At 42.8% G+C, this 25,784-nt stretch overlaps 1 protein-coding gene across 1 annotated transcript in view; it reads right to left on the reverse strand.

The window, feature by feature from the left end:
- The window catches only part of DNMBP (dynamin binding protein), a 41,770-nt gene that overhangs the window by 10,133 nt on the left and 5,853 nt on the right, over window positions 1–25,784 (reverse strand). The window contains exons 2-8 of the mRNA XM_069460517.1: window positions 13,547–13,740; window positions 12,596–12,695; window positions 7,754–7,901; window positions 7,162–7,179; window positions 6,586–6,785; window positions 4,743–4,873; window positions 3,670–3,774 (exon numbers count right to left, since the gene is read on the reverse strand). Coding sequence (XP_069316618.1) covers window positions 3,670–3,774; window positions 4,743–4,873; window positions 6,586–6,785; window positions 7,162–7,179; window positions 7,754–7,901; window positions 12,596–12,695; window positions 13,547–13,740 — 896 coding nt within the window. The remainder of the gene's footprint in view (window positions 1–3,669; window positions 3,775–4,742; window positions 4,874–6,585; window positions 6,786–7,161; window positions 7,180–7,753; window positions 7,902–12,595; window positions 12,696–13,546; window positions 13,741–25,784) is intronic.

Below are 25,784 nucleotides of genomic sequence, written 5' to 3' on the forward strand. Positions count from 1 at the left end.
TAAGTCTTGTCTCTAGTACATTTAAAGCCAGTGCTTAGTCAGAAAGATAAACTGGGGAATATTCCTAATTCCTCTCAAGGGGGTGACCTAACGTGAAACAGGATGTCCTCTTAATTTCTTTTAAACGAAAGTTGTAAAGTCCCAAAATAGCCCCCTATGCCAACGTAGATACCAGATTATGTAGTCAATGTCCCTCAACTTATGGTCTTGCTGGTACTCTATTAGTCAATGGATCCAACTGTATTATTTGGCAGGGCTTTCCATTTTATGTCAGTGACAAAACTGTTCAACATATTCTCTTAATTTTTAATGTCAGCAGTCAGAACCAAACTGACCCATCCATCAGATGGCTGTCAAGGTTACATAAGTCCCACCTCAAAATGCTATCCGCCATTGCTACAGAGATGAGACTTTTAAGGGTTGGGAGCTCAGGTATAAACTTGCTATGCACTGAGAAACACAGGGAGAAAACAGCCAACAGAGGTTATCAGAATTAGAGGGATTGTGGGAGAAAGTCTTAAGAAGTGGCCAGACAAAGGAATACACTTTATAGTTGCCCCAATGTTGGATTTTTTTGTTTGTTTTTAGAGATGGGGTCTTGCTACATTGCCCAGGCTGACCTTGAACTCTTCGGCTCAGGCAATCCTCCTGCCTCTGCCTCCTGAGTAGCTGGGACTACAGGTGCGTATCACCACACCTGGCTCATGCCCCAATTTTTTTTTTAATTATTTAAGATCTTTATTAACAGGTGCTTATAATCAATAGACTTTTTTTTTTTAGAAAAATCAAGTTGTAAACTTTTATTACCAATTAAAAATGAAGTTCTTAAAAATCTCAACTTGATTAGGTAGGAAACAATTTAAAAACCCTTAAAGGCGTATTGAGAAAAAAATGGGCTTTTTAAAAAAACACATTAGTTATTACCAAAAAAGATGTATTTAGGTAAAAATAATAAAAAACTCCATGCTGCACAGATAATGCAGATAGTTCTAGTTGTGTGGTCAATGGGCAAATAGCAAGCACTTAAGGTCTTCAGCTCCAATCTTTCGTGCATCTCTTATTGCTGGAATTTCATATTCATTTCTTCTTGTTGGATGACTAAACCAGATGGCGTAGGGATGGCAAGCCGGCATTTGCTCAGCCCCGCCTGCTCAGCCTCGGGAGCAGACAAATTCTCAACTAGTGGGTCGGATGCTTTTGTCTCTTTGCCATCTTGTGTTTTAGGGTTTTCTGGGCAGCTGCATTGGTAACTGAAGTTGTGGCGGTACCACACTGAGGCAGCTGCTGACCTTGGGTCTCGTCTCCTTGATTCTCTTTATCCTCTTCATTGCTGTCCTCTCTGCGCTGTCTTTGGCATGGAGGGCCCCTGCAGAATCGTGGTCTGTAACCCCGATATATGTTCTGTCTTACTGGTCTACCTTGTTCTCCTGCACCCTGGTAGTCAGCACCCTCCACCACTCCTCCCTGCACAGGAGGGTTGGAAGACTGTGGTCAGCGCCCGCAGGGTCTCCGCATGTGGTAAGGTGGAACCTTTGCCTGCAGTAGGGCCGGCGTTGTTGGGGCTGGCTGGCCTTCAACATTCTCTGATCCCTCGTTCTTTTTATTTTTTATTTTTGTTTTTAGTTTTCTTTTTCAGACAAACATTGTCAATCAATGATCCCTTGTTCTCTCCCCCCACTCTCACTATTCTGATAATTCTGCTGGCAATCGCATGGAGGACCCTGCAACATGGATAGCATCCAGAATGGTTATGGTCTGCCGCATCTGCACTGCCCTGAACTGGAACTCCACCAGCGCCTGTGGTATTTGCTGCCTCCACGCCCTTTTCTCCTTCAACAACATCAAACTCCACAGTCTGTCCATCTCCCACCCTGAGAAGGTACTTTCTGGAGTTATTCTTCTTGTGCGACATGTGGTCGAGTATTGTCTTGCAAGAGGATTGGCCTGTCTCTAGTGACCAATCTCAGCTGCTTAATCACAAGCATCCTCATCATTTCATCCAATTGCTTGCAGTAGACATCCACTGTAATCCATCGACCAGGTTTCATGAAGCCGTAGGGGATAATACTAGTGCTGGATCACCAAACAGACACCACTAGTTTTTTTTTTTTGATGAATATTTGGTTTTAGACTGTGTTTCGGCACTTCATCTTTATCCAACCCCTGTGCCGAATGCTTGTGATTGCAAACAGAATCCATTTTTCATCACATAACCATACGTTGTAGAAATGGTTTGCCTTTATGTCGTGACAGCAAAGAAAGGCAAGCTTCAAGACGATTTCTCTCTTCTGATGCTCATTTAATTCATGCGGTACTCATCTGTCCAGCTTTCTTTTTTTTTTTTTGGAGACAGAATCTTGCTCTGTTGCCCAAGCCAGAGTGCCGTGGCATTAGTCTACCTCACAGCAACCTCAAACTCCTGGGCTTAAGTAATCCTTCTGCCTCAGCCTCCCAAGTAGCTGGGACTAGAGGCATGCGCTACCATGCCTGGCTAATTTTTTCTATATATTTTTAATTGTCCAGCTAATTTCTTCCTATTTTTAGTAGAGATGGAGTCTTGCTCTTGCTAAGGCTGTTCTCGAACTCCTGACCTTGAGCAATCCTCCTGCTTTGGCCTCCCAGAGTGCTAGGATTATAGGGATGAGCCACTGCACCCAGCCCAAAGAATCTCTTTTAAAGAAAATTATTTTGTAAGATCAGATTTTCGTGTGTAAGGGGACAGGGGAATAGGGTATACTTATACCATTCTATTAAATCCATAGAGAAATTAGAGATAAGAACAGAAAGGATTCTAGTCCTGGTTCTGACTTCATGAAGACAGCACTGCCTGAGGCTAGCAAAGACCCAGGCCCGCCTCATCTTCTTGGCTTCTCCAGTTCTCCAAAGCTACCTACAGTTCTAACAACTTTAGAGGCCTCGTGTATAGCAACTTAATAAACTGGGAGCTAAGATGATCAGAAAGCACGCTTCCACTGGAATATTCTCTTACTCTTACCATCTCATCCACTGCTTCTTACTCTTTTCTCTTTCCTGCTGTATTCAATACTCAATCTTCAAAGGGGTTTTGACAAAACAAACTGTAGCAAGTGCTTCTTACATCATTGGGTAGAGGAGACTTAAGAAAAGGTATGTGGGGGGAAGGGTGATGAAGACTGAAAGGAGGGAGGAAAGAGCTGAGCCACTGTAAAATAAATACCACGGCGTTGATCTGCTAAATGTTGTTTAACACACTGACCGCCATGTGAGTTGTATTTAACTCAGGTTAGTTTGGAGCCCAGGGCCTCATGAAGAAAAACCCTGCAGTTGGTTCATGAAAATCTTACTTGTTGATGTTCTTATTGTTACAATTAATAATGACAATTTAATTCTAAAAATGTGGATTGCCTTGCATATAACTCATGCACAGAAAACAATACAAAATAACAAATGAGAAAGGATCATTTTGTTTTAATAAAACACCACAACCCCAGGGAAAAATTCTTTTTCTAGTGTGGCAGTCAATGTGTTAACTTTTATATGGCCTATAGGAATCCCAGTAAAAACTACGTGGTGGCATTATGGTTCTGAGTCAGGATTGCTCAGCACTAATTAAACAACACGATGGATGAACCGGACAGGGGTCAGAATTACACCATACGTGATTCTAACGAGGGTGACGTCCACGCTCACCCGGATATGCTGGAGGTAGAGAGACAGGTCTCGGATAAAAGACTTAATCAATCTTTCTTGCATTCGGAAGTTCTTTTCTGTTTCTTCGAACGCTTCATCTTTTATCTGTTCAAAATAAACAAATGCTGTCAGCAAATTTGGACTCTCCCTCAATCTATCTTAGTGGCAAAAGTAGCTCTCTTAAAAGCATCTTCAATTCCAATTTTAAATTTCTGATGTTTCCCTGGATCATACTGAATTGAGTTTGAACACTGCTAGGTGGCTTTGAAACACCTCCAGAATACACACAGGCCTTCCTACCTTCAAACCTTCTTTCCCTCTGCTCCTGATGCAGACCTCTGCTCTGGCCACACTGCCCTCTTCACCATTCCTGGCACTGCCACTTCTGTTGACCTCAGGAGCATCCCTTGAGAGGATCCCCTGCCTGGCAGGCCCTCCCCTCTCCCTGTGCCAAACCTATCCTCTTCCTGGAAGGCTCAGATTAAATCTCAGGCCAACATGAGCTCACTCTCATGGAGCTCTTGTTTTTCTAAATACAACAACATTTAGAAAACAAAGTGCAAACCTTAGCAACTAACTATTTTTTGGCTCGTATTTTCCATCAATCGTATCATGTATGCATGGTATAGAATGATATCTGGAGACTTCAGGTCAACTCTCAGCATTGTTGATAAACTGTTTTTCAAATGGATCTCTTACACTTATTTGTAACAGAAGGTATCCAACTAGGTGATCTCTTAAATCCCTTCTAGCTTAATATGTCTACAATTTTAGTTCTCTCTTCCCAAATAGATTTTAAGCTTCTTAGGTGTGTTGGAAACCACAATATTATATGCTGACTAACGTGGCCTCCTAATTTGCCTTTGTACACATTATAAGCAGCTCACCAAGGCCCAAACGCAGGGCTGGGGGTGGAGTCACACTGTTAGTAGCTGCAGGCCCACGTCCACCAGCTGAGCAAAACCAGAGGAGGCCTAAGAGGGAACCACACCCATGGACGCCAGACGGGCTGCCCCGTGGAGCCCCAAGAAGCTGTCAAACAGGCGCTGAGCCTTCCAGCGCAGGGATCTCACCTGGGGTGCAAAGCCAGTGAGGTGCTTCAGGTGACTGCTAACTCGGTTGGATTTCTTGATGATGGAGTGGATGTTCAGTTTGGAAATCTTCTCCATAAGGCTATCTTCATCACCCTTCCGGTACTTGAGGACTAGGGAGTGAATGGAAAAATCACTTTCCTGAGCATGGATCTATTATAAAGTGAGTACGAAACGAGACTAACAACCCACACTGGGGCTGGTGCTCATCTTCAATGAGCTTACGACTAGGCAGACAAAACATTAATCCAAATAATAATACGGTATGATATCTGAGGCACAGCGGAGAGGCACCGTGAGCAGCTGGGAGGAGGGCTAAGGTGGAGGAGGGAGGGTGGCAGAGGTTCGAGGGAAAGAACATAAGATCTGGAGTCAAGGACCTCTGAGTCCAGAGCCTGGGTCTGCTGCTTCTTCAAGGTCTGGCCTTAAATAAGCCATTTTACTTCTTTGAGCCTCATTTTCCTCTTCAGTAAAAAGCAGAAAATAATACTTGCCTCATAAGACCATCTTAAAAGGTTTCATGTAGAAATAAGACACTCATACCCAATGGTCTCTGTCACATAGTAAAATGCTATAGAGCAGTGTCTGATTAACTTCCATGCCATCCATTAGACACCCTCTGCAAAATGGCCCAGAGATAAAAGGAGAAGGGCACCAAGCGGAAGACCGGGTGGCAGCAAAAAGGCACACCCTGCTGCAGAAGAGCCAACGGGAGGGGCTGGATGGCCAGAGAGCTTTAGGAGCCACAGGCACCATCCCATGCTGATGTGGGTACGTGGCTGAAGTAAAAGACAAAGGTAATGGTTTTAGATAACTATAGATGAAACTGTGGAAAGGAGCAGAAAGACAAAGAGGTTATACTATATTACAGATTCCTGAGGATATGAATAAGCCAGTTTAGCACAGTCTCCATGCTGTAACCCACTGAGTGCTCAAATTAGGGCCTTGAAAAGAGATTTGATGGAAGAGAAAAAAAGGCTCAGTTCATTCTGTGTTGTAAAGGAGGAGGAGTGGATGGACCAAACGGCATTGGGAGGGCATGTGAGGAGGGGCTCGTGCCGGGGAGGCAGGTCACTGGGGTAGGCAGGAATGGTGGGATCCAGAGAGATGGGCAAACTGGGGTTTTCTTAAAAAACACAGAAAGTGCTAACTCTAGTGGAGGTAGTAAGACATGTGGAGAAAACAAATCTGAGCATGGACTGGAAACGAGTACCCTAAATGACCTGACAGGGGAATCTCCCAAGCTTGAACTCTTCTAATCAACCATTCTCAAACCTGTCTTCCTACCTCAGATGCCTATTTCTAATAGTCCACAGTTGTGCTTTTGTTATTGTTTCTGCCCTTTTTTTCATATCACATTTCCCCCAAATTCTACTATCATTTCTTCATCTCAGCCCTAGTCTACCTACCATCTTGTCCAACTCTGGAGAAGTAATTCCTTCATTCATTCATTTATTTTTTGAGACAGGGTCTCACTCTGTCACCCTGGGTAGAGTGCTATGATGTGATCACAGCTCACTGCAACCTTGAATGTCTGGGCTCAAGTGATCCTCCTGCCTCGGCCTTCCATGTAGCTAGGACTACAGGAGTGTGCCACCACACCCAGCTTATTTTTTAATTATTTTTTTGTAGAGACAGGGTCTTGCCGTGTTGCCCAGGTTAGTCTTGAGCTCCTGGGCTCAAATGACCATTCTGCCTTGGCCTCCCAAAGTGCTGGTATTACAGGTGTGAGCCACCATGCCCAGCCTAATTATGAATAATTCTTCTGAGAAGGAAAGCAATCTCAAAGGGCATACCTCCTTTTCAGCAATTATGCTTTTCTTACCCAGATCCTTTCGACGTTTATATTCGTTAATGTTAACGTTGATTTCCTTGACTGCAAGGACTGCATTAGTTAAAGGCACTTTATCTGGGTGGGATTCTGGGGTCGAATTCAGCAGCTCCATCAGCAACAGTGGGTAACGCATTACCCTCTGCACTGGTTTGATGAGGAAGGAGCCCAGGTTAATATAATTTGTGCATCCCCTATAAAAGAAGAAAAAAAAAGACTACAGTCAGCTATCAATAATACAGTGCTTGTGTGTTTGTTGTTCTTAAGTACAGCTCTGTTCTTTTACCCTACTTTCTAATTTCATTCATTCAACAAATATTTACTAGGCATCTAGTCAATATCAGGTACTGTTCTAAGTGCTAGGGATCTCATAGTGATGGTTAAAAGTCCCTGCCATGGGGGAAGACGACAGGCAACAAACATGGTGATAAGGTGCTATGAAAAAAATACAGCAAGGTGAGCCTACTTCTAGGTTTATCTACAAAGGAAGAAGATACAGTCAGTCTTTTAAAGGTCAGGAAAAATCCACTGAAGAAACAAGTTCCTGCATCAAGTAGCAACAGAACTTACCATTCATTGTACAGGCTCCTACAGGGCAGTGGGCAGGGAAAGAAAAGAGACAGCTTATTAGAGACATGCTGATTTTCACATTCTTCTCAGAACATACCTGTTAGTTAGGCAAACAAAAATCACATGGGATGAGAAGGAAATTATGTCAATGGTGGCATATCTAAAAAAAGTTAGTAAGCTCCAAACTTTACTTTGATCCACTTATCCATACATTATACCTTTAGAACTTGCCTCCCTGAGACCAGAAGAATCACACCTGATGTCAAGAATGGTTGTACTTGGTCTCCTCACCTGTGCTGTTATTCACTTGGCCCAGACTATCTTCCTAGCTGCTGCTTATCTGAAAATGCTAACTTAATGCTCTGTATATATACATAAAAGTGATTTAAATAGACAAAAATACAAGCAGGAAGCACTTAAGAATTCCATGATACATAACGTGAAAAGGACAAGTTACATAACAGGACATATATCATTTATGTTTAAAATAAGGCAGATAGATGTCATAGAAAGTCCACATGTACACACAGGGTGACTTCTAAAGGGCAGAACTAAAGAGCTACGGTGGAAATGAAGTGTTGGAAACGCCTACTTAAGATCTGCCAAGGAGTCCTGAAGATGCTTCTGGATCTTCTCATCCTTCTCATAGATCTCCAGCAGTGAAATGGCCTCGTCATGATTCTGGCAATAAACCTTGTACGTGCCCTCAAGCTCATCCCGGTGATCAAGAAACACAGGTCCTTTGGAATGTACACAAACATACAGTGTTCTGAGTAACTTTCTTCTCGGCAGCCTAAATACAAGGTACGTAGCCAAACTTTAGTAGCAATTAAATCCTATTTATTGTAAGAAATAAGGGTATCCATCAAATTAATAAGAAACTTCCATGTAATAGCTTAAAGTTGTAATCATATAAAGCAAAATTTAGGGAACCATGTCATCTGTGTGTTTATTTTTTAGAACACAAACACACACACACAGCTGGTCCCTGAAACAGAGTCTCCAGTCCCTTCCTAGGTAGGCAGAGCAAGGCATCTGCAAGCGCTGTCCCTGCAGGCGTGTGGTCAGGACCCCATAGGGATCACCTCACTTTCTCATCTCCAGGGAAAATTAAAGAAGGCTCCTTCTACAGCAGCGGTTTCTAACTTTTTCCTTATGCATAAATGAAATACATATGACTATAAATAACATGTATGATATTAAAATATCTATAATATAAAAAAATCCCCAATCTGTGATTTAATAACATGTACTTCCTTATAAGTCACTAGGTAACCAAATGCAGCAATGAATCCAATCCTCCCTACACTTTCACAGTATGATGAGTGACATACACTGGTAACACTGTTTGCTTCTGGTTGAGTATTATTGAAATTTCATGATATCTGCAACAACCTAAGATGATAGGAACATGTGACTGCAGCTGGTGACGGTCACAGGTACTGCTAATACTATGTGGTTTAGTCCTGATAACAAATGTAAAGTTTTAGTTAGAAATTAGTAAAAACAGGCCAGGTGTGGTGGCTCATTCCTGTAAACCCAGCACTTTGAGAAGCTGAGGCAGGAGAATCGCTTGGGGCCAGGCATTCAAGACCAGCCTGAGTAACCTAGCAAGACCCCATCTCTACCAAAAATAAATGAGCCGGGCATAGTAGCACGTGCCTGTAGTCCCAGTTACTGTGGAGGTTGAGGCGGAAGGATTGCTTGAACCCAGCCTAGGTGACAGAGTGAGACCCTATTTCACACAAACAAACAATTGGTTCTTCCTCTTGCCCTTCCTTCCTTCCCTCAGTAGACTCGATCCTTCCTTCTTCATCTTGTGGTGCTCCCAGAAAAGTCCTCTCATCCTGGTTCTCCCTCAAATACGATCCTGCTCACGGCTTCCTCTGCAACCACTCCCACCAGCTGCGATGTGCACGGCCCCGCACGGAACCCCATCCCTTTCTCCGTGGTGTTGCCCGTGCTCTCTGCTGTGTCCTACAGAGGTCCCTATTCTTGCGTAAATCTGTTTCCACTTAATTTTCTTAATTACGGTTTCTTTAAGAAAAACTTCCTTTTTTCCATAAACATCACCTCATGCCACCTTGTCTGCTCCTGTAACCTTGTAGTCATGGTGACGGGAGTGGGGCTGCCTCCTTTTTGATCTTCACAGCCACTCTGGAATCCCTGCCACCAATGTCTTTGTTTTTTTTTTTTTTTTTGGAGACAGAGTCTTACTCTGTTGCCCGGGGTAGAGGGCAGTGGCGTCAGCCTAGCTCACAGCAACCTCAAACTCCTGGGTTCAAACAATGCTCCCACCTCGGCCTCCCAGAGTGCTAGGATTACAGGCACGCGCCACCCCGCCTGGCTTCGCCAATGTCTTCTTTACCTCGTTTCACCATCCTACATTTGCCTGCCTTATTCTCTTGCGGGTTTTCCTGTTCCTTACCTACATTCTTAGAACGTTCTCTATCAGACGGATGATTATTCACACCCCTCAATTCGCTGCTCTTCACTCACCCTGGTGGTGACTAGTCCACGTCAACTACAAACTAGCCAAGCTACACCTTAATCTCCGGTGTTTTTCAAACTGTGGGTCATGAAATTTACTTAATGGCCCATGATCCGAACTTTTTTGATGAAATAAAATGGAATAGAAAACAAAATATCAGAAAACACTAGACATAGTAAAACTAAGCACGGACATACATACAAAAACATGTATCCTGGGTCATTATGTAAAACACTTCTTTCTGTGGGACGTGCTTACGATAACATAAAAGCCAGCCCTTTCCACCTTACTATGGCATACCCGGAGCCCCCGGTGCTTCCTGCTCATCCTCTAACTCAGTGGTTCCACAAAGCTTTAACTTGCCTTTCTCCAACTTCTCAGAACCTTATTAGATGTCCAAAATCTTGTCCTTTATTAATTCCCCACTGAACGCACTGCCTGGCCTTCTGGTGGAGACTGGAGCCATCCCACACAGTGTGCTCGAGTGGCCTCGGCTTCCCCCATGCATTTACTGCACCGCCCGCCTTTCTCCTCTGCGGCGCTAGTCCTCTGCCTCGGTCCCGGGCCTTTCCGTTCCTAGAACTCTCCACCACTTTTCCATAAGTGTTTTCAACATACCTAAGTCTGCTACCTAATTCCTTGTTTCATGTAGGACAAGAAGAGAAGAAGAAAACATAAACACAGATCTTACAGGGATGGGATTATGGAGATAAGATTAATGGTAGCCAGGAGGCCCACTGCAAGGCCTTGCAAGGCCCATGCTATGTGTCACTTAGCAGTGTGTAACCCGGCCAGGGTTTTCCAGGTGACAAGACCACCTCAGCACTGATGCAACTCTCACAAGCCTTAAAACAAAGCTGACTTTTACAAGAATAGCTAGAACTGCCTTTGTGAAACAGATACTTGATAACTGACCCAGACTGAATGCTGGTATAAAAAAGGGGGAAGGATCTCCCCACACCCTGAGAATGGTCTCTGGACAGACACCGGCCTAGGCAGGTGGTCACCTGACCCTGACAGCATCCGCCCCACACCTCCAGCCTGTTCCTGCTATCCGCCTTCTAAGAGGACTATGAGAATAAACCGCTTGAACATCAGATGGCATCTAAGACTCATCTCTGACAGGAACTGGACTAGAGACATCACCCCTGGGGAAGCTGACAGCCCTGAATGTAACAACAGCTAATAAAATAAATTGGAAGAAAAATGAGTAATTGCTTAATAATTAACCCCTTTTAGATACCAGCCAAATTTCTACCATTTCTTTTATAATTCAAATAAAAGACCTACACATACCTATCTCAAATGGCTTATAAAATCTTATACATTGGCTTTTATGCTTTATCATTACATTAAAACTGGGTCACCATGACTTCCTTCAGCTCAACTCAATGTGTGCTTCTCCTTCCTCAACCTCCCTCACCTCTCTAGTTAGGCCGAGAGCAAGGACTCCAGGCTTTGCTTTCTCTAGCCATCCCAGAAAGTGCGAGACACACAGCTCTACTCTGTATAGAGGCTCATGACGTGAGCCTGGACGACAGAAAGACCCGAGTTTGAACACAGTCCCGTTGATTACTAGCCACGAGACCCGGGGCAAATTACCTTCTCTCTAAAGTCTCAGCTATCTCATCTACAAAATAAGATTGAGAGCAGCTAGACCTCAGAGGGCTGTTGTAGGGAAAAACTGAGACCCAGCTTGGCGTATCTTGAGAGGGTGTGTAGGAACATTGGCCGTGTTGCACTCCTACAGAGCGCAGGGGGCAGAGCTCTGGTTTTGTTGCTCTGTCTACTCTTCTCCCAGATGAGTCAGGTAAACACTGCCCAGTCTAAACCAACGTCTCAACCCCATTCCCTCTTCTAGCCATCAATGTAGGCTATGTGACCTACAGAATCTATGTGACCGGTTCTGGCCAATGAGACATAAGGAGAAATCTGATGGAGGAGCTCTGGAAAAGGTTTGCCAACTCTTAAAATGACACGGGGGTCACTTTTTCCTTTGGCTGCATGTGTAGTGGGATGGCTGGAACTGTGGCAGCATCTTGTAACTTGATTCCAATAAAATAGCAAAATAATGGGCCATCTCCTCCCATGCCGTACCAGGGCTGGTTTCTATGACAGTAGAATATGGCAGAAGTGACGCTCTGTCATTTCTGACATCAGGTTGTAGAAGATGCTGCAGCTCCTGTCTCAGGCAGCTCACTCTGGGTGGCTCAGGACTCATGTCATGTTCTGAGCAGAGTCCACAGAGAGGCTCACATGACAAGGAACTGAGGCCTGAAGAGCTGAGTGAGCTTTGCTGGAGGCAGATCCTTGGGCCCAGGCCAACAGCCTGACTCCAGCCTCATGAGAGCCCCGGAGCCAGAACCACCCAGCTACGGCGCTTCCAGATTCCTGACCAAAAGAATCCGTGAGGTAATAGGTGTTTAACATTTTAGGTTGCTAAGTTTCAGTGTAATTCATTACTCAGCAATAGACAGCCAATAAGTTTCCTTGTGTGTATGAACTAGATGAATGTTTTAAAAATATTCTTGACAATGACCCACATAAATACATTTTAAATCATGACTTGGCATGTGTGTATATACACACACAAATATATATATATGTGGAATGGAAATAAAAGTTTCAAAAAACAGTAATTATACTTATTGCTTAAAATACATTCTGATATTTTCTATTTTATTTTATGGAAAAATATGTACTGGGTGCAAACCACTGAAATGATCTCATGACCTAGTAACAGGTTGCAACCATCGGTCTGAAAAACACTGTACCGTTGCTAACATCCTATATCATCTCAAAGCAATGTGAGATACAAACAGCAGCAGGGGGTCAAATAACCTCTGAACTAAGTAAGTAAAACTGCATTTTCCTAGCATAACTACTCAGTATCAGGAAGGCCCCTTCCCCTCACCCTTCTGAAACAATGGCAGGGGCTCATACCTACAGCATCGCTGACTTCCAGAACAGCCAATAATTGCTTTGAGACTTTAATCACCATCTGCATATTTCCAAAAAGTCCTTCAAAGTCAATGTTTGGTAGCTGAGAAAGGGAAATAAAACATAAAAATGCATGGAAATGAAACCAATGGCATATCATTCGCATTAGGAATATCTCAAGGATCGTACAAAAATTGCTCAAGGTCATTTTCTTCACTCACTTTCTCAAAGTTTCTAGAATAGAAACATCCAACGTTATCTTTAGTGTCACCCTTTGTCCTTGATCCAAGTACTCTCTGCTCTCCTGACCAGCATCTTAGTAAAGTGACTATGGAACCAGTTTGGTTTATAAATACACTGGGAGACAAACTGCCACCAGCACCCATTTGATGGCACTGCCCACTGGCTACAGAAATACTTGGGCACAAAAAGGTTCCAAGAGTATAACTGAAGCCAAGCCCAGTTGGTCAAGTAACAAGCAATAAAGGCTGTAAATCCCTGGGATACTGTTACCCTTTCCTTACTATCCAGCACCTAGAAAAGCCCATGCACATGTTGGTACGGGTTCCCCAAACAAAACTCTGTATGATCAGAGACTAGAGCCAGGGAACCCTTACCCTGAGACTTTGTTGTATTATCACACAACCTTCCCAGCAGAGCCACAATTCAGACTTCCTGGAACCATTTTCAGGAGCCACAGAGATAGGAAATGTCCTGAGAGTTACTGCAGTAAGTCTGGTAGGTTAACAGTAGATTTGACAAGTGACAGGATACTGAAGGCTTAAGCTGAAGACACACGTATGTTGGGGCCCTTGATTAAGAGCAGCAGCAGCCACAGTCACAGCCTTTATTTCAAACCCAATAAATCTCGGTGATGAAAGCTCCCACATCCTAGTGCTTCCGGCTTGGAGGACCACGTTCCAAGTCAAGCTAACTGTCTCCCATAGCTCCCACCTGTGCCTGCTGCAGGGGCACCATGATCCGCTCAATACACATTTCCAGATCCCGAATGTAGTCTCTTTCCGTCTGAAGAAGTTCTTCTACCACCTTGGCTCTCTTCTCCAGCATCCTCTGCTCTGGGTTTTCAGTGGACACAGACCCGGGAGGGGTCACCAGTGATGAAGACTGGGAGGAGAGGAGCGTCATTTCTAGAAGGGAAAAGAGAACTGGTCAGCAGCTCTGGGTGTGAAAGCAGGAGTTTCCAACAGTTTGAGTCAAAAGAACACATTCCTTGAGAACCAAAGATCTCACTATTGCCGACCACCAGGAAATCTGATCGCACGCGTCAGTTCTAAACAGGGACAGTGCTTAGGAAAACATCCCTACAGAGAGAACTTTCCCAGCCTGTGCAATACCATTTTGAGAGTTTGTCCAAAAAAGGAGTAGCTGGCCCGTTTTAAGAGAGCAAATCAGTGTTTAGAAGCTCCTTACAAGAGAGGTTGAAAGGGGTCTGTCTGGCCTTACCAAGACTTGCTTTCACATCATACGGATACAAAACCTGTTCCATGATCTCAAATAGCAGAAATACCAAGCTGAAAACGAAAAATACAGATATAGCACTTCAACAAAATATTATGGAGAACACAAAATAATGCCAACTAAGGGTAAACCAAGACTTAGGAATTATCTGAGAGCTAGGTAACTGTAGCGCCTAACATTTTCCAGTCACTCTGATGGTGGATTAACGTTAGTGTATAAAGAAATAGGTAAAAATTGTTTAGATTCTCCTTATGAAAACCTTAATCAAGGCCAGGCGCAGTGGCTCATGCCTGTAATCCTAGAGGAGCTCAGGAGTTCGAGACCAGCCTGAGCAAGAGAGAAACCCCGTCTTTACTAAAAGCAGAAAAATTAGCCAGGCAGTCCCAGCTACTTCGGAGACTGAGGCAGGAAGATTGTTTGAGCTCAGGAGTTTGAGGTTGCAATGAGCTACGATGATGCCACTGCACTCTACCCAGAGTGATAGAGTGAGACTCTGTCTCAAAAAAAAAAAAAAATCCTTAAGACTCACATGCAGGTTTTGCACTTAAAATGTCCTAGAAGACAGATACAAACTTACTATACACATGAAGTTTTTAATGGTATTTTCAATTAAAAGTACCTCTAAGAACTAGACTGCATGATTCTAAAAATGAAAACAAATATGTATCTTGTCATTAGCTTTTACAATTACTTAGGTACATGGGATGAGAGTTATTTATAAACATGGGACAGAATTTGTTCATTTAGCATCAACATTAAACACTAAAGAAATCAGAAAAAAATCAACACTGAAGCAATCTCTGCTTAGTTTCTATCAAATTCCTTAAGATCCACTTAAACAATTACAAATTTGGTAAGTAAATATATTAGTAAGTCTGAGTAAAATTACAAGAACATTTTTTCCCAGATTTAAGCAAAAATACAAATGTTCAAACTACTTATGGAAATTTACACTTTCACAGATTTTATTCTCCAAAAATCTTTTCCACCGTCCCTTCCCTCAGAATTTGGGAATTCCAGTGCAACCCAGATTCTGGTTTCTAAAAACCATTCTCCACTAAAAGGAAGCAGGGTTCTTTGCGGAAATGGCTAATTCCAGGGCTGGAGCAGGGAACGTATAGATGAGCTTGGAGGGGAAGGAAAGTAAAGAAGTGCTCAACTACATGATGCGGACATGTCAAAAAGACACGGGAGGCAGCCTGAAGGCTCCCAATGGCCAAATCTGAGTATCGAAATTAAAAATTCTTTTTTTTTTTTTTTTTTTTTTTGAGACAGAGTCTCCCTTTGTTGCCGGGGCTAGAGTGAGTGCCATGGCGTCAGCCTAGCTCACAGCAACCTCAAACTCCTGGGCTTAAGCGATCCTACTGCCTCAGCCTCCCGAGTAGCTGGGACTACACGCATGCGCCACCATGCCCGGCTAATTTTTTCTGTATATATTTTTAGTTTTCCAGCTAATTTCTTTCTATTTTTAGTAGAGATGGGGTCTCGCTCTTGCTCAGGCTGGTCTCGAACTCCTGACCTAGAGTGATCCACCCGCCTCAGCCTCCCAGAGTGCTAGGATTACAGGAGTGAGCCACCGCACCTGGCGAAATTAAAAATTCTTATTTTATTCAATGGAAATATTCAATTCAACTGAATAAAATAAGAATCTGTAAGTACATAAATAAATGGAGTGAAGAGAAACCTCTATCATAGAGTGTCAACTCATAAATAACAGAAGAAATGATGGAGTTAGAAAATCACTATTTTGCAACCATCAGAATAAAACTTGGTTCAGGCATGAATCATCAATGGATGATTCTGGTGCTGGTGGGGGTCTGATAATGATCAGAATATCTGCATAGTTTTGAATTACTTATTAATTACAAAAATAAAAAAATAGTGACTATGTATCAGAGAAGCAGACAACACTATAACTGAGTAATCAAAATTAACCACACCAAAAACAGGCAAACACACATCATGTGTTTCCAAATGTCATGTCTGGAAACAACATAATATCCCTTATGTAGTATCGCAGCCAAAAATGTATAATGTGAAACGCATCTTGAGGCAACATCAGACAAATTGAGGATTTGTGTTCTTCAAATGTCACCAAAGACAAAGAAGGCCTGAGGAACAGTTCCCAATTAAAGGTAACTAAAGAGATGACAACTAAATGCAATGTGTGATTCTGAACTGGATCCTGATTTGGGGGGGGGGCGGGGGGAATGACACAAAGGACATTACTAGGACAACTGATAAAACTGGAATATAGACTATAAGTTAGATAAATGAGTAAATCAATTTTAAATTTCCCAAAATGGCAAATTTATTGTGGTCATGTAAGAGAATACCCATGGTCATACAAAATACACACCGAAGCTTACTAAGAGACATGATACACGCAACATATTCTTAGATAGTTCAGGGGGAAAAAAATACTATACATGCGGAGGTTTGGGGGAGAAAAAAGAGAATGAAATTAAAAACATGGCAAATGTTAAATACTGGTACATATGTTTTTGGTTTTTTTTTTTAAGACAAGGTCTCTCACTCTGTTGCCCAGGCTGGAGTGCAGTGGCATCATCATCGCTCACTACAGCCTTCAACTCCTGGGCTCAAGCAATCCTCCCGCCTCAGCCTCCCAAAGTGCTAGGATTACAGGCATGAGCCACTGAGCCCGGCCCAAAATAAAGTTTAAAAAGATATAATGGGAAAAATATCTTGAGTGTTTTTGTAGAATGAATGGCAAAATTTCAAGCATAACCCTCATTTCACCACAGTGTTAAGTTAAAATTCTAATTGTAATATATGTAAAATTTATTTTTAATGGCCTTGTTTTAAATTTTCATTGTGATTTCAAAATAGACTTTCAGTCCTAAATGTGGTCTCATTAGTGGCAAGATGAGAAAAGAAACTCAGTTTAAATATAAGATTAAAAAGCTCTGGAAAGGGAGAACATTTATTGAATTCCAATCACATGCCAGATGCTTTACAGATTATATCCCTGAACTTATTTAATACACCAAAATTTTAAAGCAGGTATTACTGTCATTTAATAGATAAGAAAACCGAGCCTTTGAGGTTGACCAACTTGTCTAAGGTTCTGTAGGAGTAAATGGCAGTTCTGGAATTAGAATCTAAATATGCTTAAATTCAAATCCTATGTACTTAATCCTGCACCATTTTGTTACCCTAGCCTGGAATCTCACTCAACTAGAAAAGGTCAGGGGTTGGTTTGCTTCAAATCTTAAAAACTGCCTGGAAACGACTGCATTCTCTCCTGGGAATGAAAGTTCTATTAATTATAGCAGCTGAAAGCATAAAGTACCAGCAAGCACTTACTCATCAATTGGAAGCCAGATTGAGAGACTGAAAAATAAATGGTAACAGTTCTTTTAAACTATCAGCGTGCCTTTTTTTTTTTTTTTTTTTTGCAGATGGGGTTTAGAAGCCCTTGAACAGCCTTTAAAAAACAAAATCCAAAACACTTTAGTGTGATTAAAACCCCCTGTGGGATGTTTTTCACTAAATTCCAGTTTCCAGGGCACCAATCCTGAGATTCTGATTCAGTAAATCTGGGTGGGACTTGGATATCTGCAATTTTAACAAAACCTGAGATGTTTCTGAAGATACCAGGTGAACTTCAGGTTTTACAAACATATTAATACTAAAAAAAGAGTTTTCAAAGATTAAGTCAATAAAAAATATCTGGCTTGAAATTACTCCAAGTGTAAAACTGTTTTTCCCTTATTCCATATATATTCTAAGAAAAAAGTTTGCTCTAAAATTTTAGGCAGCCTTTAGCCTCAGCCAGCTGTAGTGGAAGCAGGTTTTGAATCTTGCACTTCCCCGACACGTAGCTGAGGAGACCTGGAAAAGTCCATTTTTGCCTCTGGGCCTCAATTTCCTCATCTGTGAAATAACGATAATAATAACTGCTTTGCAGAGGAGTTGAGTGAATTAAACAAGGTTAATGACCCAACAGAAGTTAGTTCTTTTCCCACCATGGGCCAGAAAATGCCGGCTGCACCAGATAAAGGTAAAATGCACCAAGTAGAAAATGCCCTGTGTAGACTCTAAAATTCTACTTTTCTCTAAGAACAATAAAACCTGGGGATGAGCAAGCACATGGAGGAAACTGAGGCCCGGTATTGACCAATCAATAGACAAGCTCTCACTTTCAGCCTAAGAACGCCCTGCAGGTGTTAAGCAGCTGGGGCTATTGCACAAATTTACTTTCCATGCTAAAAACAATTAACTGTGGACTTTTTTTTTTTTTTTTTTTGCGATGGTTGCTCCTCTTCCCCGCCTCCTTCCTCCCCCCAGTCCCGATTCCATCCTTCTCCAGACCCCCCACCCCTTTCCGGTTAGTGCATTATCGCCGGGCTCACTCCCCGAAGTTCTAAGCCGGGAGGCACCAACCCACGGCTTCCCACAACTCTATCACACACTTCAAAGCACAGCAAAGCCACCCACGCTTCCCTCGCCCGGGAGAGCTGGCTCTATCGCTGGTGGGGAAAATCCCTGAGCTCGCAGCTAGTCGCAAGTGCCCCGGAGCGGCGACAAGGAGGCCGCGTGTCCCACTCCTCCCGCGCGGGCTCCACGCCCCCGGGACGTACCTGCGGCGCCCGGGCTGCCGGCGTGCGGACGTGTGGGTCCGGGTGTGAGCGGAAGGCGTGGGACCTTCCCGGGGCTCTGGAATGCTCCTCAACCCCCCGAATCCTTTGTGAGGGGCAAGCATTTCCCCCGGCTTCCCATATTTACATATGAATCGCCGAGTCACCCAGGCTATCTCCGCAGGGCTCGTCCTAAAGGACGGAGCTGGAACCCTCGGCTCACTGGACCGCGGTGTCCCGGAGCGGCCGCTCTACTCGGCCTCACACCTTCCCTGCTGTTTGCGTCCCTTTCCTCGTCCTGCACCCTCGAAATTCCACCTCGGGAGCTTCAATCCAAGATTGCTATCTTTTACCTTTTCTACCCCCTGCTAAACTTTGTGTGGGTTTTTGTTTTGGGACGGGGGAGGGGTGGGGAGCCCTTTTCAGGGATGAATCCCAAAGGCCGATCCCTGTCTACTGATGAAAGCCAAACTGTAAAGTGGCAGCAGCTGCCCACCTTGTCCGCCCCAGGGCCCCTCTTTCCGCAGTCCCTCTCCCAGGGGCTTTGCCGAGGGGCCCCAGACCTCCTCCTTTGGGCACCGGAGCGGATCTCTGCTGCGAAGCTGGCACAAGGACGGCAAGAGTGATTCACACGGGCTGGGAGCCCCGCTCACGTCTTGCACACATTTACGCTTTTAAGGGACCCGAGGAGAAGAAAGTTGCACAATATGCCATTTTTGCAAGAAAATGAAGAGAAGGGAGGAAAAAAGTAAGGAGAACCTACAAAACCCTATACATACTTCTATATAAATGCATAATAGGTAAGTGCACAGAAAGAGGTCTGGAAGGAGAACACACCAAATTGGTCACAAAGTTTGCTTCAGGGGAGGACCTGGGATTTGGGGTAGAAGTGCCCATCAATGGGGACTTGAGCCTAACCAGTACTTTTTAATCTCACAAGAACACAGTAAGTTTTTTTAAAAAAAACCTGTCGGGCTAACTCAGATACCTCTCTACTGGTGGAACATTAAGCAACCTGAGAGAAGACGACTTTTGGCAATAAGCCCTTCCCACTGCTTCTAAAATCCCACCACTAACTGGTGAGGCTTTATTGGATGGCGGCCTCCAGGGTTATGGCCTCCCTCCATGACCTAACGGGGATACTTTTAAATTTATTTTAACAAGTATTTATATGGCACTTACTATGTATGTCATGCATTGTTCTAAGCACCTTAAGAATCCTCAAAATACCCCCATTTTACTGATGAGAAAGAGTAACTGGCCCAGTTAAGCAGAAGAGCTGGGATTTGAGCCTCCCCTGGCTCCAGAGTCTATGCTCTTGACCAATGGCTATTCTACCTCCAGTTCTTTTCCCAGGCAGCAAATCATGTGAGTTATGATTCCACCTAGAATTCCACTTCTGGGTTTCTGTAGCTATCTGGTAGCTAATGACAAATTGGTGCAATTTTAAAGCACAATTTAAGCTAATCTTCAGAGCCACAGTTCACACACCATAAGACCGAACAATGACACACATGAGCACATGTGCACATATATTCATATGATTGTATCTATAAAACCCCACTCAGTATAACATAAATTATAAATCCTCGGACAGAATAGAATCTAGTCATGTCACACATAGTAAATATTCAGCAGTATTCCAGATAATTCATAGCAGAAATTATGTGAAAGGAAGAGAAAGGCCTATTTTATCATGTCCTTTGATTTTAAAAATTCAAATAGAGGGACAAGAAACGTAAGGGAGTAGATAAAAATTTTAATACTTCCTCTACTTCCCCTCAAAATCAAATCTTTTAACCCAGAATCCCAATTTTAGGAATTTATTCTAAGTAAATAATTGGACAAGTGCACAAATATGTTCACTGTTTTTAAAAGTGAAAAACAGAAACAACCAAAATTTCCTCAAAAGGGCCTGGGTAAATAAATTATGGCATATCCATAGAATTAAAATACTATTATAACCATTAAGCTAGAGATTTATGTTTATTAATGGAAAGAGATCTAATAGTGTGTTGCTGAAAAAAAGGTTACAAAACAATTTATCAAAGAATCGTAATTTTGTTAAAAAGGGAAAAATATTTTAAATGCACATTTTTGAAAAGGAAAAAGTGTCGAGGGGATAGAAACTCTGATTTTTTTTCCTTTTCTTTTCACTTATTCCCTTTTCTAGTATTTCTATGGTGAACATGTAACATTAATATGACAAAATAGTAAGGTGGAAAAAAGAACATTTGCTATAAAATGATGCTCTGATACTAACAGTCAGTTCCCAATTACCCTGTTAATCCATTTCAAACCCTTTCTTCACTTCTTAATAACCTGAGGTTTCTTTCCTGACCTATCAATCCCTTTAAATGGGTGAAGAAAATAGGTAATAAAACACTGTTGAAATACAAATTTGTGAAAGAAAGACCACAATCACTGGCTAGCAGTCTCTCTAATAGCAGCCCTTTTGTAGCAAACCCTGGGAGGAAGCAATCTTCCTGTAAATTTGCTCATCCTCCCTCTCCCCCAGCCCTGCCTGGAGGAATCCTAAGCCCTGGTTTTCCGTGTCACCACATCAGCCAGCCCACCCAGCCCCCTTTGCTTTTTCCTTTATCACCTACTTTATAGTCTATTTAGAGAAATTTCATCCTGCTCTGTATAAAACTTCCAGTGCGGTGGCCACTCTCTTTTCTGCAGGCTCACAGGAGACTCTTCCTGGACCCTCAAACTTCAGAGGTGAATGTATTTAGGTCCTAAATCTCAACAGCAACAAAAAAACTTTCCCGGCGGCTTTTGCTCAGTGATGCCTGTCTATTTTGGCAAGCAGCCTCCAGTAAAATCCCTGCTGGAAGGGACGCCACCTCCGGAGACCTAGCTCAAAGCCTCCCATTTCCCCCTCTCTTTTCCAGGTCCCCATCTAGGCAGTCAGAACCACAAACAGGAGTCAAGGGCCCACATTACAAGAACCCACAGCTTATTATCCTCCAGGATAGTGAGTTTAATCCCAGGAGCAACTGAAACACCATTTTTGAACACTCTCCAAATACGTATAATTCCTGGAGAGGTGGGCTTAAAACTCTGAGATTACTATTTTTTCATCTTTAGGTAGCACAAGTAGATTAATTAATAGGGCAAAGATAGTTTTTGTAAAACAATAAGAAATGAATTATTAGTTTAACAAGCAAATTTTGAGTATAATGTCAGCCAACAAAACTTTACATGGAAAGTGTTTTCTTTTTTCCTTTTATTTATTTTTCTATTGATTGATTGAGACAGAGGGTCTCACTCTGTCACCCAGGCTGGAGTGCAGGACAAGTGGCATGATCATAGCTCACTGCAGCCTCCAACTCCTGGGCTCAAGCAATCCTCCTGCCTCAGCCTCCTGAGTAGCTAGGACTACAGGCACACGCCAACAGCACCCAGCTAATTTTTAAATTTTTTTGTAGAGATGGGGGTCTCACTATCTTGCCCAGGCTGGTTTTGAACTCCTGGCCTCAAGCAATCCTTCCGCCTTAGCCTCCCAAAGTGCCTTCCATTCAGTACTAAGGCCCGTTCTGGGTTGTTTGTCTTCTCCAGATGAGTGTGGCCGTTTCCATTCTTAATAATAACACGACAGTGAATGTTTCAAAATTCACTCATCTACACAACACTGGCTATTTTTCTATCCTACTCTATAAAATTAGACTTTCTTCAGTTTATATGAGGCGGTTTACTTTTTATTCCGTCCACTTGCTTTCATAACATTTTATGTATCCTTTATAACTGTTCACCCTCCCCCCCCCGAAAATTGGTTGATCTAAGTTATAATCATTTAAAGTTTTAATTATAAAAATGTAAGAATATTTAATAGAAAGTTACCAAGCAAAGTGCTGGGAGATGGGGCAAGGGTACAGAAAGGTGAAATGCCCTGCAAAGCTTTCTTTAGTTTCAGACAAGTCACTTCATCTGTCTAAACTTCAGGGACAACAAGACTAGTGGAGTTAAACTAGATGGTCTTTAAAGTTATTTCCATTCGAGTGAATGAATCTAGTTGAACAGGCAAGACATAAATTCATGAAACAAAAGAATAATATGAAATAGAATAAATTTAAGTGTTTAGGTTATATTTATTTAAAAGGGTGAATTCAATCTCTCAACATAAAGATTACTGTCATTTCCAATATTTTGATGGCAAAATCTAATTAAACCTAAGATATAGGTGAAGTCACTTCATTGCCCTCTCTGCCCCCCTGGTTTTGATTTCTGGGAAATAACTGCAGCTGCTACTAGATCTGCAGAGGGCAGCAGGTGCAGTGGACAAAGCACTCAGTAAGTCAGAAGACTCAGCTCTGGCCCTGCCTTCCCCTCCCACCTGCGTGAACCTGGATGTGTTACATCACAACCTCACAGGGCTGTTGTTTTCACATGTGTATAATGAAGGGGTTGGGCCTCTTTGGTCACTTCCAGGTCTAAATTCTTACATGATTTTCCACTCTTTTACATTTTACTCCTTTCAGCTTGGTATCAGTACAGTAGCCTCTAACTAGTTCCACAAGGAACATCACTTGCTATATGAGGCCTCTTTGGACTCCCCCAGACAGTTAGTCATTTCCTCTTAGAGAGCCGAGAACTGGCCACTTGCCGCTATTATGAAACCTGTAACAACAAGGTTTAATTATTTGTTTCCTTATTGTTCCTTGAACATGACAAGCCTAGCTTGCCTCTGAGCCTTTTCCATCCTTTCTGCTCACCCACTGTCTTCTAAGGCTCAAGTCCCAGCTTCTCCATGAAGGCTTTTCTACTCCTTGGATTACTCTCTGCTCTAAACTTCACCTCTCAAGTGGCAATACAAAATAACCCTTGCTAGTTATCTTTTGATATACGAGTTCTGTACCGCAAGTAGAATATTCACTGAGCACCTATTAGACGCCAAGTACTATGTTAGACTCTGGAAACACCATCTTCATTCACTGCCATGATAGAGCTTAGACTCTACTGGACTGTCCCACAGACCTAAGATATACCTAATCTATAGCATGTAGCACAGTGACTGGCACTTAATAAATGGCAGCAATTACTATTACTTAGCAGAGTGCCCCAGGCATTGCTTTACTATGATTGTGATGTTTCAGATTCAATGAAACGCAACATATTTCATCTATTAGTCTCTGCTCAGCTTACGATGACAAGAAAATGGTTTCTTGATACTGTGGAACCAGGTCTGCTGTAGAGCCATGCCACAAACATATATCCTCCTACTAGAGATGACTACAGCACTGTCACACCCCTGTGGCTTTGCAGCCTGATGTTTATGGACAGCTGTGGGCACTTCCTGGTGTCCCAAGAAATAGCAAATTGGAAAACAGGTATCAGGGCGTCAGGATTCTGAGCTCCCACCTGGACATGCCATGATATTGCAAGTTGGCTGCTCTGATTCACCTCCTCTCCTGCTGCACCTCTTAAAATCCTGAGGTCCATATGAAAGAAGGTAAATTACATCTTCCTACCCTACCTCAATTTGTTGCCTTTCCTTGATATCTCTTGCTTTCACAGAGACTTGGGATCTCCCCAGACCAATACTCCTTCATTGTTGATGGAAAATTATACAAAAATAATATAGGTAATGGCTTTGGAAGAAAATAGACAGCCTAGCTTTTTGAGAATACAATTCATGCTCCAAAGAAGCAAGGTCTTTGAGTTGGATGGGAGTTGACCAGACTGGAGCATTCTAATCTCAGGAGAGGAGTAACTTATTTTCTCTAAAGCTTCTACTCTTTCCCAACTCTTGAAGAAATATGGCCCTACATTTATTTCCTCTTGCCTCTGCGTATTTACTCTTTCCTTCTCCTTTGCCTCCTACCCACTGGTTATCTTCAAACAGACATTCATACCCAGATTTTTTAAAAGTAAATAAACAAATGGAAACTTTGTTCAACTCTGTGCCCCTGCAGTTGCAATCACATTTTTTTCATACCTTCTGCAAAAGGTCTTGAAAGAGTGGTCTACATGCCCTCCCTCTACGACTCACTCCCCAGGTTTCCTCCTCAATCCTTTGAATCAATTCTGTATTTTCACTCTTCTAGTGACATTGTCTTCTCGGTCAACCAATAACCTCCTCAACAAATCCAGCGGAATTCTCCTTGATTTCCCAGAGAGCAACTGAAAGTGTTGGCCATTGTCTCTTTAAATTCTCTGATTTTCTCCGGATCTCCTCAAATGCTCTTGCCCCATTCTTCTTACTGGCCTCCCCCCTCCTCCGCCCCGCATCTCCTAGGCTCAGTTTTCAGATGCCTGCTCCTTTGCCCAGGTGTTCCTTTCCTCCGAGAACACATCTACTCAGTTTCAGTGATACATCTACAGAGGTGAATCACCATGTACAGGTCCAGCTCTGACTTCTTCCTCAAGCTCCCATCCAAACTGCCATCTGGCTTTTAAGATTTCATTACTCTAGTTCTTTCCCCCACTGTGTTCCTCACCACCTTCCACACACATCTTTGTCACCACAACTCCATATCCTTTATTTTTTGAGACAGGCTCTTGCTCTGTCACCTAGACTGGAGTGAAGTGGTGTGATCATAGCTCACTACAGCCTCAAACTCCTGACTTCGAGCCATCCTCCCACCTCAGCCTCCCAATTAGCTAGGACTACAAATGCACACCATCACACCCAGCTAATTTTTTACATTTTTTGTAGATATGGGGTCTCGCTTATGTTGCTCAGGCTGGTCTCAAACTCCTGGCCTCAAGCAATCCTTCTGCCTCAGACTCCCAATGTGCTGGGATTACAGGCATGAGCCACCACGCCCAGCACATAACTGTATCTTTGCTCATAAAGTTTCCCCAACCAGGAAAGTTCTCCCTACTTCTCTCCGCTTATCTCAACTCCGTTATTCCTTCAAGTTTTAGCCAAGTTCAGACATCTCCCAAAAGTCTTTTTCAATAACTCAAGCAAAAACTGGTCTTTCTCCCTTCTGATTGTCCACAGCATTACTGTCTATACTATACACTTCTGTATTGTATTTAATTGTTCTTTTTTTTTTTTGTCTCTTAAACTGATCTGCAAACGCCTGCATGGTGGAGATGCCTTCTCTGGATATCCCCAATCCATGGTACACTGTCAAGTACAGACACTAGTTAATAAATAC

This window comes from Eulemur rufifrons, chromosome 28 (assembly GCF_041146395.1).
Source record: "Eulemur rufifrons isolate Redbay chromosome 28, OSU_ERuf_1, whole genome shotgun sequence".
Taxonomy (NCBI): domain Eukaryota; kingdom Metazoa; phylum Chordata; class Mammalia; order Primates; family Lemuridae; genus Eulemur; species Eulemur rufifrons.